The sequence below is a fragment of the Takifugu rubripes genome, chromosome 5 (genome assembly GCF_901000725.2).
Source record: "Takifugu rubripes chromosome 5, fTakRub1.2, whole genome shotgun sequence".
NCBI classification, from domain to species: Eukaryota; Metazoa; Chordata; class Actinopteri; order Tetraodontiformes; family Tetraodontidae; genus Takifugu; species Takifugu rubripes.
Window position 1 is genome coordinate 11671753 of NC_042289.1, and position 11284 is coordinate 11683036.

The window sequence follows — 11284 nt, forward strand, 5'->3', positions numbered from 1 at the left end:
ACTTTACACTTAGTCTAACCTTCTAGCAAGTGACGCAAAAACGTAGTTCACCTCTTCATCGCAACTAATTGCAACTAAATAACTGATTACTTCTGGGTTCAAGTAGCTTGTAAAGCGTTTTTATTTCATTTTTTTCTCATTTCAATGGGCCGGAACTAATAGCGGTGTGGTGGAACCTTAAATTGGCTCCTTTGTTTTCGGGGAAAGTTTCAACGTCGTCCCATTTTTTTCCCTCATGTTACGGAAGTTGCACTGCTGCCTTTGGTGTTTCTGGCAGGCTCGTACAAGTGATGTCTCAGAATGACTGTATGACTATAAACCAGAAGATGCGCTACATGAATCAACAACATCGGCTAAAATAAATCATCAAGCTAGATATTTGGTGTGTTTTACCAGGAATCACATTACACGCATTATAAATGATAAACTCTCCATTTTTTAACCTCCTAATGTGAGTCTTTAAAATTTTCGACGTTTGCGGCAGGACAGGAAGGCATCATTTGAACTTCGTAACGCGCAACCAGCTCCGCGTACATAGGATCGAAAGAGACCATCGGTTACTGACAACCTAGCTGAAGACTTGCTAATGAGACGTTATTTGACTAATTGATAAAGAGGAACTCAACCGGCACCAAGAAAATGGTAATTTCATTCAGCGAAATTTAAAAAAAATTGAAAATACTTTCATGTGTACGAAAATGCACTTAAGCTAGCTGCCTTTGTAGCCGTGAGTGTTAGCAGAAAAAAAGCACGGTATCCTATCGTTACATTATTTAAGATATTCCTCAGAGTGACGCTCTCTTGTTAAGGTGGACGTCGTTGCGTATTTGCAATAAAGCTGTTATTTGTCTGGTTTGACGGTAAATGACAAATGCTTCAGCATTTTTAAGAAGTTAGCTTCCATGTGATATTCAGCCCAGTTAGCCATGTTACTTTAAACGTCTTCAGGTTTTAAAATGTCTTTCACACCAGCGCATGTTTTCACTGTCAAGATTCCAGAATTCTCCAAACCCTCAGTGTTTATGAGAGACCCTCAGAAGGTGCAGAAGATCATGCAGAGTATGGTGAAGGCTGGTTTCAACACCCTACAGGTTGTACAAGAGAAAGAGTTTAATATATACAATATATATATATTTTTAAAAGCTTCCATAAAATCGATGCGGTTTTTTTCTGCAGGTGATTTCTGATTTTGACATGACATTAACACGATTTGCCTACAATGGAAAAAGGTGTCCCACCTGTCACAGTAAGTTTTCTATTGAGTTAAATCCAACTTGCGGAGTCACAGATCTAAAAGTTGTTTTTTTGGGGCCTTTTGCTTGTCATTTGAATCTTATTTGTAGATATTATGGACAACAGCAAACTCATCTCCAGTGAGGGCAGAGCAAAGGTAAGCGAGGCTGCACCATAGCTCCTCTTTATTTAGGCATGAACAATGTTATCATCGCATATCTCAGAGATTAACCTTGTTTTCTGGGGGGGGGCGTCACGACATGTTATTATTATTATTATTATTATTATTATTATTATTATTATTATTACCTCCTGTTTGGTTCCAGTCATGTGGCACCTGCGTTGCTTCAGTAATCCTCAGACCTGTTTAGATTGTTACGTTCTAACATCGGAGTTTTTAACACATTTGTGGTTTTGATTCCAAAGTGCCATTATGGGGTAAAATGTTGCAGTTGTCTTTATTTGAATTTTATTTATTTTTTCCTAATTGTTGTATTTCCCCACAGTTGAAAGAGTTGCTGGACACATATTACCCCATAGAGATTGACAGTTCACTGTCAGTGGAGGAAAAGCTGCCTCTGATGGTGGAGTGGTGAGTGTGAAATGCCGTCAGGGTTATTGTGGAGTTGAGTTGTTTAACGAATGATGCTCGTCCCGTTGCACAGGTGGACCAAAGCCCACGACCTGCTGATCCAGCAGGCGATAAAGAAAGACCACCTGGCCGTGATGGTGAATGAGTCTGATGCTAAGCTCAGGTGGGAAGACTTTCCCAAGAACAGTTATACTGTTGAATTCTGGAACCATTTGCGAATGTCTGTGTTTTAATAGAGATGGCTTCCAGCTCTTCTTTGACCACCTGCACAAGCACAACGTCCCACTGCTCATCTTTTCTGCTGGCGTAGGAGACATTCTGGAAGAGGTTATTCGCCAGGCGGGGGTCTTCCACCCCAACGTCAAAGTCTTCTCCAACTACATGGACTTTGATGAAGCGGTGAGTGTCCACGTCGTAGGCTGATGTGATGTGGAGACTGGAACGCTGACGTGCTAACCATCCAGATGTGCTGCTACAGGGAGTCTTGAGAGCTTTCAAAGGGGAGCTGATCCACGTTTACAATAAACGAGAAGGCGCGATGCTCAACACCGGCCACTTCCAGGAGCTTCGGGCGCGGCCCAACGTGCTGCTGCTCGGGGACTCTCTGGGAGATCTGAACATGGCGGACGGTGTGCAGGACATGCAAAACATCCTCAAGATCGGGTTTCTCAACGATAAGGTATTCTAATTCCAGATGTGTTGCATCTGTCTGTGACCTTCAGCAGACGGAGGGGCATAACCTACCTTTGCTTCCGGAAAGTGCTGCCGCAGTTCCTCTTTTTTTCCAAGGTGGAAGAGAGGAAGCAAGCTTACCTGGACTCCTACGACATCGTCTTGGTCAAAGACGAGACGATGGAGGTGCCCAACGCCATTCTGCTGTACCTGACTGGAACCGAGTAGAGGTCAGGCTGCACCGCCGGACCAGTGACCTGGACTCTCTGGTGCGTCCCCTGAGGAAGAACCACTCCGAACGCTTTGCCTTTTATAAGCCAGAATAAGAATGTTCAGATCCTCCTCTGAGGCTGCTGCTGTACAGATGGAGGTCAGATGTTTAGGTTGTTTTTGTATTGAGAATGGGAACATAAAGCAGGAATTGGGATATATCAGCTCATTTAGAGAATACCTGGGGCTTATTGGGGCTTTTTAAATCCTCTTCAGCAGCGGTGGATCTTTTGCTTTACTGTATATCTACAAGTTTAACGTACAACTTGTATTTTTACGCACATTTTCTGTGACACTAGTTCATAAAAGTAATGAACCATAAAAACCTCAAAAAAGTATAACTTTGTATGTCCGAGGGCCCAATAAGGAAAAGAAACACAGCCTTGTACTTTTAGATGTTGTATAATTTTACTGCAGCTATTTTTTTCTCAGTGAGAACACTTTTGATACACTCACATTTCTACCATCTAAAAGTTTGCCCTTTTTACCTTTTCCATCGTGAAATAACATGTCGAATCATCCATTTCTAAGCACGTTTCACGGGAAAATGTTTTCATTCCTTTTCAAACATTTATACATTCTGATCTGTACACAACAAATGAAGTCGCTCTTCATTTAGTATTAAAGTTAATGTTTGAATTGTACAATCTCTATTCTTTACAAACATTTCCATCACTTAAAGAGACACTGTGTCGATTACTGATTTGTATAAATGTAATATTGTGGGAGAGGGAGCCCAAACAGCTGTTTCAGACCCGGTCCAGATGTGCACGCGTGGATCTTCTCAGGTTAACCGGAACAGTTGACGTAACCTCGGCCCAGCAAAGCGAACTCGCTCCATCACCGACAGCGCGTGTGTCCCAGAAATGCTCTTCACAGTAAGTGCACGGCGGTCGCCATGGCGACGGCCTTACCCGAGCGACAGTTCACAGCTCGTCTCGCCCGGTTTTCTCGGCCTTGTCGTCCTCTCTGGGGCTCAGTTCGTCCTCGGTGACCTTGCCGTCCTTATTTTGGTCCTGGTTGTTGAACATGTCCCTGATGATGCGGTCGGGGTCGACCCCTGGACGGAGACGACCTTTCCCCTCTTCCACTTGGAGCCGGATGAAGGCTGAGAACTAAGAAAAGGGACAAACCATCATCCTCGCTGCTTGCGTGTGGCTTGTTCTACCGTTTTCAGCCGTACCTCTTCTAGCGGAACCTCTTTATCGCCGTTGAGGTCCATGGCAGGGAAAAGGGCGTCCGGCCCGTCTCCCAGCCACACAAACATGAACCCCTCCGGAACGCCCTTCTGCAGCTCCACTAACTCCAGCTGGAAGAAAAGCACTGCACTCCTGGGAACTCCTCCAGCTGCAGACGCACGGGAACGGAGCATTGAGAGGAGCTGAAGCGCCACCTGTGCATTTCAGACGACTCACCTCCGTTTTCACCGTGTCCCCAGTGCGGCGGGACGACCACCTCTCTCCTCTCACCCACGCACATCCCGCTCAAGCCCTTCTCCAGACCTGGGATCACTTTGTCCGCTCCAAGAGTTGTAAAGGAAGGCGAGTCAAAGTGGTCTCTGAAAATGGAGAACGAAATCAAAATGCCGTGCACGTGTGGGCTCATCGACACGCAGGCATGCGCGCTTTTGGAGCGCAGACAGCACGCAGCTCCACGGAGATCTGCCGGAAGAGGAGGCAGCAAGGATGACATGCAGCTGAGGATGCAGTGCGGCAGAGTGACCAGCAGAGGGCGCTCACGAGGAGTAGAGCAGGGTTCCATCCATTAAGGAGCAATTATAACGATACTGGATCAAATCATCGGCTTCGCTGGTCAGGCTGCAGTCCTCGGGTTTGTGGATCACTTTGATCTGCACCGGATCTTTGGGGTTGTGGAAGTCGATGACGTGGATGTCAAAGACCAGAACGGCGGAGCTGGGAATGAGCTCCCCTGTGGCGGGAACGCGGAAAACATCAGGAAGGCGCTCTCAAACGAGCCTAAACGCACGTGCGGGACTCACCGACTCCCGTTTCACCGTACGCCAAGTGAGGCGGGATGGTGATCCGCCTCTTCTCCCCCACGCACAGACCCTGCAGGGCCTTATCCATCCCTTGGATCACGTATCCCAGGCCGATGTAGGTGTTATAGGTGCTGTTCCGCTGATAACTGATAAAAACGGGAGTTGGTTTATTCGACCTACATTCTGAGGAGGGACGGTCCATCCCGAGGTACCTGGAATCAAAGGCCGTGCCGTCCTGGAAGCTCCCGTTGTAGTGGTAGCGGATGTAATCCCCGACCGCCGACCTGCGCGTGCACCCATCGGGTACTTCCTTCACCTCCACGATCAGGTCGTCTTTGGGATTGAAGACGTCGACCAGCAGCACGTCGAACACCAGCGTGGCCTGGGGAGGCACCAGAGTCCCTGCGGGGGAAAAGGCAGCGTCACATGTCAAGGAATGTTTTTGGTTCTCCTGCTGCCTTCCAGGCACCGTTACACACGCGGAGCTACAGAGGAAACCGGCTGCTCCGTCTTGCAGAGACATGCGGCATAAACTGGGAATTTGACCCAGAATGTGTACCGGAACCAGTCTCTCCGTACGCCAGGAAGGGTGGGACGATGACGATCCTCCTCTCCCCCACACACATGCCCAGGAGACCCTCGTCCATGCCTTTGATGATGTCACCCTGACCCAAGTAGGTGTCGTAGGTCGCATTCCTCGAATGACTAAGGGAGGAACGACGCAAAGTGTTTGGGGAGCCCACAAACGGCAGGAAGAACCGCTGACATCACACGACATGTTGGCGTCCCACACAAGAGTCTGCTCACCTGGAGTCGAAGGCCTCCCCGGAGAGCAAGGTGCCATTGTAGTGGTATCGGATGAAGTCCGACGACGCTGTGGTGCGGTTGCAGCTGGAAGGCTTGCTGATTGTACGGATATCGACCTTGTCCTCGGCGTTCCACACGTCCAGCAGGAGCACGTCGTACACCAACACGGCGTCGGGAGGAATCACACCGCCTGTCAGAAGAACGCACGTCATCAACATACACACATCGGCGTGGACGCTGGAGGCGGGGGAGGCTCGGACCACCTGTCCCGATGCTCCCGTAGGCCAGGTGTGGCGGGATGGTGATCCGCCTGCGTTCACCGACACACATGCCCTGAAGACCTCGGTCCATCCCGGTGATGAGTCGACCCAGACCCACCTGGCTGATGAAGGCTTTGCCTCGGTCATGGCTGCAGAGAAGGACAAACAAACAAACAAACAAACAAAAGCAGCAAAAAGCACGCAGTTATTATTTCAGCTGCACAGATTCCAGAGTTCACCCCCCCTCCCCCCATCCTTTATAATAAAGAAAATACACGCATGTACATATGTGTTTACTTATGGACACGTCAAATGTGGTTTAAATCATAGCATGCTAACATATTTTAGCAATGTTCAGGGGGTTTAGACCAACTTTCTCTAGACCGACACGCAAAAGGTTTAACAGCTCGATGGAGGAAAACAGTGGGTTTTGCTGTAACTTCACCTGGAGTCAAACTTCTTTCCGTCCGTATAAAAGCTTCCGTTGAAATGATATCGGATAAAATCCTCTGTTTCAACTTCTCGGGGACAATATTTCGGTATATCGTACCGATCCACAACGACGTCCACCAGCAGTCCGACGCTACAGACCACGGTGACCGCATGGAGGGCGAATAAAAGCGAAAGTTTGGCCCGTTCCATTTGGAAAAGTTGTTGCCCGTCTGTCAGCGGGATGATGCGGCTTGACTGGAGAGAAACAAGGCAAAAATCCGGACCAACAGCACCGCGCAAAGGCGGCGGAAATTAGATCAGCTGCTTCCGGTTAGGATTAAAAAATAAAAGTATTTCAAACCGTCGGAGCCCACGACAAATACCTGCCCAAATCCACCTACATTAGTTTGCACCTCTTATTATATTGGGCATATAATCATTTTCAGAATAAAATGTCAATCGTAGTTAAAATTGTGATTATTTAGGCATAGACCAGCAGTGTATTTGCTGAAATCGTGACATAAAAAAGAATTGTGGCATTATGCATTATTCGACAAACCCACTCTGGCACTAATTACAGTTAGGTGCGCAATTTATCTTCTAATTTTCCTTTTAATGGCATTTGAATTGAACTGGCCATATTCCCCCCGTGTTTTATTTTGCTTAACGTGTGTGTTGGCTTCTGAAGTGTCCCAGCAGCAGCAGGAGGAGCAGCGGGCCCCGGGTCTCCACCCTCTCCGGTGGAATTCTGCAAACGTGTAAATCCTGGCTCACAGGCCCGGCCCAAAGAGTCGGTCGCGTAGATGGACTCCGATGGACTTCTTCAAGGCCCACGGCTCATAAAAACATCCCAAATAGCACACCACAGCTCATATAACTAAGAAAATCAGCACCTATGAATCACTAAGTTGTAATCGACCATGCATCGTGAGATGGGAAAAAATACAGCAAGTTGGAAACTTTGAGAAGTCTTCACATTGTTTATTATCATTATTATTTATGATGACACGTTAGGACCTGGCATAATCGTACATTATAACAGATTAAAACAGTAGTTTCATATTGTTTTTGTTCATTGGCATTAAACGGAAAATACAATTACCGACTGTTATGATCGTCAAGTCAGACTAGATCGTCAGACTGTATACCGGAAATATATTTATTTTTCAAAGTAAAGCGTTTGTTTTTCTTTGTATTTGGTATATGCATTATTGCAGTTATATATAAAAAATAAGCAGAATATCAGTTTTATGCAGTAAGCAATTCTAAATGCTTTCCATTGTCTAACAAACACACAAATAGTGTTTAACCTTAGAAAAATGGGCCATTCAGCTTTAATTGTAAGGGCTTGAACGGAAGTTCCTGTTTTCGGTATCTGTCTTTACGCGGGTTTCACAGTCTACGTGCAGGCAGACATGAGTCGAATTCTCCGGTGAAAACGGGGGAAGTTTGTGGAGCCACTAGGACAGTGTCCTCCTGCTGGAGCCGGTGGAGGTGAACGATGCTTCTGACCAGTTTGTCTTTGGCCCTGCTCCTGTCGGCCCTGGTGGACGCCCAGTATGAGACGTACAGCTTAAAAAGTTTCCCCCAGAAGGACATCATGCCCCTGGAGTCGGCGTACAGCTACGCGCTGGAGCAGTACGGGATAAAGAACTGGGCAGAGAGCATCAAGTACCTGGAGCTCAGCCTGCGGCTCCACCGGCTGCTGCGGGATAGTGAGACTTTCTGCAGCCGCAACTGCAGCTCCGTCAGCCGGGACAACATGGAGAGCGCGCCCGCCGACAGCAGCCTCCGCGTCATGCGCCACATCCTCCTGAGAGCCGCCTGCCTGAAGAAGTGCAAAGCAGAATTTCCAGTGTTCAACATCGCATACCCAAAGAGGAGTTTACTGGAAATCTTTGAGAAAAGGATCCCGTACCAGTTCATCCAGTATGCTCACTTCCAGGTGAGAGGGGGGTGTGGGAGGAATGTCATGGAGCTGTTGTGAAGAACGGCTTTTGGCCACCTGGTCCTACAAACTCATCAGTTACCACAAGATTTAACGTTGTTGAAAGTGTCTGTGCGCAACGGTGGCGAAGACTCCATTAAAATACCTGCAAACTGGTTCCGTTTAAACTGGGAGTCATGGTTTTCCTGCCTGCTGAGCAGCAGTTTGAGCATGTGCCACGTCTCTGCGTGTCCCCCCCGAAACAAACCCCCTATTCTTCTGTCTGAGGTCGGCCTTTGCTTACCAGACAAATAAGTTAACATCCTCCAATAAAGCGCGGCTGATTCTGCGGTCTTTAAGAAGGTTTAACTCACAAAAAAAAACGCTTTCAGTGGGAACTTCTAGAACGTTCCCTCAGTGGTGTAAAATACCTGTAATTAATCCCCCCAGCAAGAGGAGAGAAATTATTCTAAAACCTTGCTGAGGCAACGAGACTGCTGTTCAGAGAGCATTTTAAAGTCCCATTCAATTTGATTCAGATTCAATAGTTTCTCCGATGAAAAATGTTCTATTCTAGCAAACGAAAGTTGATTTAAAAATCAAACTAAAACTGACTGGAACCGTCTTCTCGGCTTCCTGCTGTGGCCAGTGGAAAATTCTTGATTGATGAGGACTCGAAAAGGACAATAACTTGACTTTTAATGGATTCTCTATCAGAACAAACTGACCTTCTGACCTCAGACTTGGATCCAAACAGATTTTCCAAATGTGGGAAAATGATGCGGCTAACGGACCGTCTGCCGTTTACAGCTCAACAACCTGGAGAAAGCGGTGGCAGCGGCTCACACCTTCCTGAAGAAGAACCCAGATGATTACAAACTGACCAAGAACATGAACTACTACAAAACTCTGCTGGACGTGGAGGAATACCTCATCGACCACGAGGAGCAGCCTTACGAAGTGCGTATTCCCGCCCCACCGCCGCGTCCTGGCGCCTACATCGGACTCACCTTGTCACATTTGTTTTCCAGAGCGTTTTCCTGAAGAGCGTGACGCTTTACAACAGCGGAGACTTCAGCAGCAGCGCCCGGAACATGGAGGAGGCGCTCACGCAGTATTTTGAGATATACAAGAGCTGCGTGGCGGGATGTGAGGGGTCCTACGAGATCTTAGAGTTCAAAGACTTTTACCCCACGCTGGCAGGTAAGACCAGGCCAGTTCCAGACTGGCGCCGTTACCGACGTGCTCGCCTCATCTGCTTCTCCTCCCTCAGATCTCTACACGGACGTTCTGGACTGTAAGGTCAGATGTGAGGAGAACCTGACGCCGAGCGTCGGCGGCTTCTTTGTGGAGAAGTTTGTAGCCACCATGTATCACTACCTTCAGTTTTCCTATTATAAATGTAAGAGCGCCGGCAGAAGACGCCCCTCTGGGCGGAGGCTTTTGGACCGCGCTGACTCGGTTCTGTCACCTCTTCCAGTGAACGACGTGAAGAACGCTGCCCCATGTGCGGCCAGTTACATGCTGTTTGACCCTAAAGACCAGGTGATGCGGCAGAATGTGCAGTATTATCGCTTCTACCGGGAGCAGTGGGGGCTGGAGGAGAGCGACTTTCAGCCACGGCCCGTGAGTCGCACGCACGTTTGCTGCCTTTCGGCGCGTTTTCAGGTTCTTGCCGACCTGAACGTGATCCTGGCGCCAACCGTTGTGGCTCTGGATCGGTGGAGAGGACAAGAGCTCCTGGCGACTTTGTTCTGCTTCAGCACAACAGCCGATGTTGCCGTCTGTTTTTCAGGAGGCCCTCGTGTATTTCAACGTGACCACCAAGCAGAGGGAGATGCTGGAGTTTGCGCGGAACTATCTGCAGACCGACGAGGAGGTACGGTCCCGACGCCGATCCGCAAACACACGATGAAGCACGATTAGCTTTGTTAGCGAATGAAAAAGATCTTCGGGGAACATCAGAAATGCTCTTTTGTCTCCAGCACTGTGGGGGTGTGTGTGTGTGTTTGTCAGTGTCTGCGTTTGACTGACAGCGGCTGCTTTTTCCTTTTTGCTTCCAGACAATAATGACTATTAATTTTGTCTTTTTTCATTTGAAACGAGACCACATGACAGGGCCACATATTCATCAAAAGGCGCCAACAGTTCTCCTGCAGCCACAAGTGGCAATTATGATGGCTAAAACACACTGTAGCGGCAAATTAACATCTTCAAATCACCTCACTCTAACAATAAAAGTCTGAGGAAGAGTGAAGCAGCAAAGGATCCGGGGGGGGGGGGGCTGAAGGCAGCGGAAGTGAAAGCAGGAGGGAGGCTGTATTTTCCGTCAGCAGCATGTGGAATGTGACTGGGAGCCGTTGGCCACGTCTAATTTGCCGGGTGGGCCTCTCCCCCCCCCCCCCATCCGAGCACAGCAGCAGACCTGAGGGGGGAACAGGGGGTGTAAAGTAGCAGTAGACCTCAGGGGGCGGTGAGTTACAGGCTGCAAACGTGACTCGCAGACCCAAAAGAGTGAGAAAGTAGAATTTTGCCATGTAGAGAGGATGGGGTTGGTGTGTGTGTGTGTGTGTGTGTGGGGGGGGGGGGGGGGGGGGGGGGATGAACTGCTGCTCCTGACTGAGGGTTCGGGTTTGTTGCAGGACGTGGTGAGTCCAGAGGAAACGGCCTCCTCCCAGTCAGAGCACCCCGACACCGAGTTCGAGGGGATGGGGGATTACGAGGAGTCCTTCATAGCCGACTGGTGGCAGGAACCCAAAACGAAGGGGGACGCTGGTGAGGTAGAAGACTGAAGGAAGCTGCCCCCCCACCCCCCCGCCCCCGCACACACACACAAAGACACTCGTACAGCCGAACCGATGCAGACTGAAGATTGACGCTGTCTTCGTGAGCGCCGCCTCACTGGCTGGAGCGCCAGCGCCGATGACGTCCCATCTCTTATTTAATGGAGCCGAAGCCTCTGCTGTCATAAGGAAGGTGACATGTAGCTTTTCTTATGAACTTAATAAAGTCTTATTTAAATATATGTCCTGAATTCATAATGGAAAAGCTCTAATATAAAGGTTGATCAGAGGAATGTTTAAGGGTGGGAA

The 11284-nt window shown here is 48.5% G+C and overlaps 3 protein-coding genes across 3 annotated transcripts; 2 read left to right on the forward strand and 1 right to left on the reverse strand.

Moving 5' to 3' along the window:
- The first annotated feature begins 257 nt into the window (after positions 1–257).
- On the forward strand, positions 258–3411 carry LOC101073359 (cytosolic 5'-nucleotidase 3). Its single transcript, XM_003964886.3, has 10 exons — positions 258–382; positions 485–642; positions 993–1091; positions 1177–1246; positions 1344–1390; positions 1740–1825; positions 1899–1988; positions 2062–2224; positions 2304–2504; positions 2615–3411. Exons 2-10 carry the CDS (start codon positions 640–642, stop codon positions 2723–2725), a joined length of 870 nt encoding a protein of 289 aa, XP_003964935.1. The 5' UTR covers positions 258–382; positions 485–639; the 3' UTR covers positions 2726–3411.
- Positions 3156–6560, reverse strand: LOC101073590 (FKBP prolyl isomerase 10). Its single transcript, XM_003964887.3, has 10 exons — positions 6279–6560; positions 5837–5982; positions 5574–5763; positions 5326–5471; positions 4979–5168; positions 4767–4912; positions 4507–4696; positions 4183–4325; positions 3951–4114; positions 3156–3882 (listed from the first exon to the last, which is right to left on the reverse strand). Exons 1-10 carry the CDS (start codon positions 6473–6475, stop codon positions 3694–3696), a joined length of 1701 nt encoding a protein of 566 aa, XP_003964936.1. The 5' UTR covers positions 6476–6560; the 3' UTR covers positions 3156–3693.
- A 660-nt stretch (positions 6561–7220) lies between these two features.
- Positions 7221–11228, forward strand: p3h4 (prolyl 3-hydroxylase family member 4 (inactive)). The gene is made up of 7 exons (XM_003964888.3): positions 7221–8210; positions 9003–9152; positions 9224–9395; positions 9466–9594; positions 9673–9818; positions 9988–10071; positions 10835–11228. The coding sequence occupies exons 1-7, from the start codon at positions 7767–7769 to the stop codon at positions 10982–10984; spliced, it is 1275 nt and encodes a 424-aa protein (XP_003964937.1). The 5' UTR covers positions 7221–7766; the 3' UTR covers positions 10985–11228.
- Positions 11229–11284: the final 56 nt, after the last annotated feature.

Coding starts and splice junctions, on each gene's coding strand:
- LOC101073359 (XM_003964886.3), top strand. Junction 1,092..1,176: donor CTGGTTTCAACACCCTACAG/GTTGTACAAGAG, acceptor TTTTTTCTGCAG/GTGATTTCTGATTTTGACAT. Junction 1,247..1,343: donor AAGGTGTCCCACCTGTCACA/GTAAGTTTTCTA, acceptor TCTTATTTGTAG/ATATTATGGACAACAGCAAA.
- LOC101073590 (XM_003964887.3), bottom strand. CDS start 6,475: ATGGAACGGGCCAAACTTTCGCTTTTATTCGCCCTCCATGCGGTCACC. Junction 4,913..4,978: donor GGCACGGCCTTTGATTCCAG/GTACCTCGGGAT, acceptor CGTTTTTATCAG/TTATCAGCGGAACAGCACCT. Junction 4,697..4,766: donor GTACGGTGAAACGGGAGTCG/GTGAGTCCCGCA, acceptor TTCCCGCCACAG/GGGAGCTCATTCCCAGCTCC.
- p3h4 (XM_003964888.3), top strand. CDS start 7,767: ATGCTTCTGACCAGTTTGTCTTTGGCCCTGCTCCTGTCGGCCCTGGTG. Junction 9,396..9,465: donor CTTTTACCCCACGCTGGCAG/GTAAGACCAGGC, acceptor CTCCTCCCTCAG/ATCTCTACACGGACGTTCTG. Junction 10,072..10,834: donor ATCTGCAGACCGACGAGGAG/GTACGGTCCCGA, acceptor GGTTTGTTGCAG/GACGTGGTGAGTCCAGAGGA.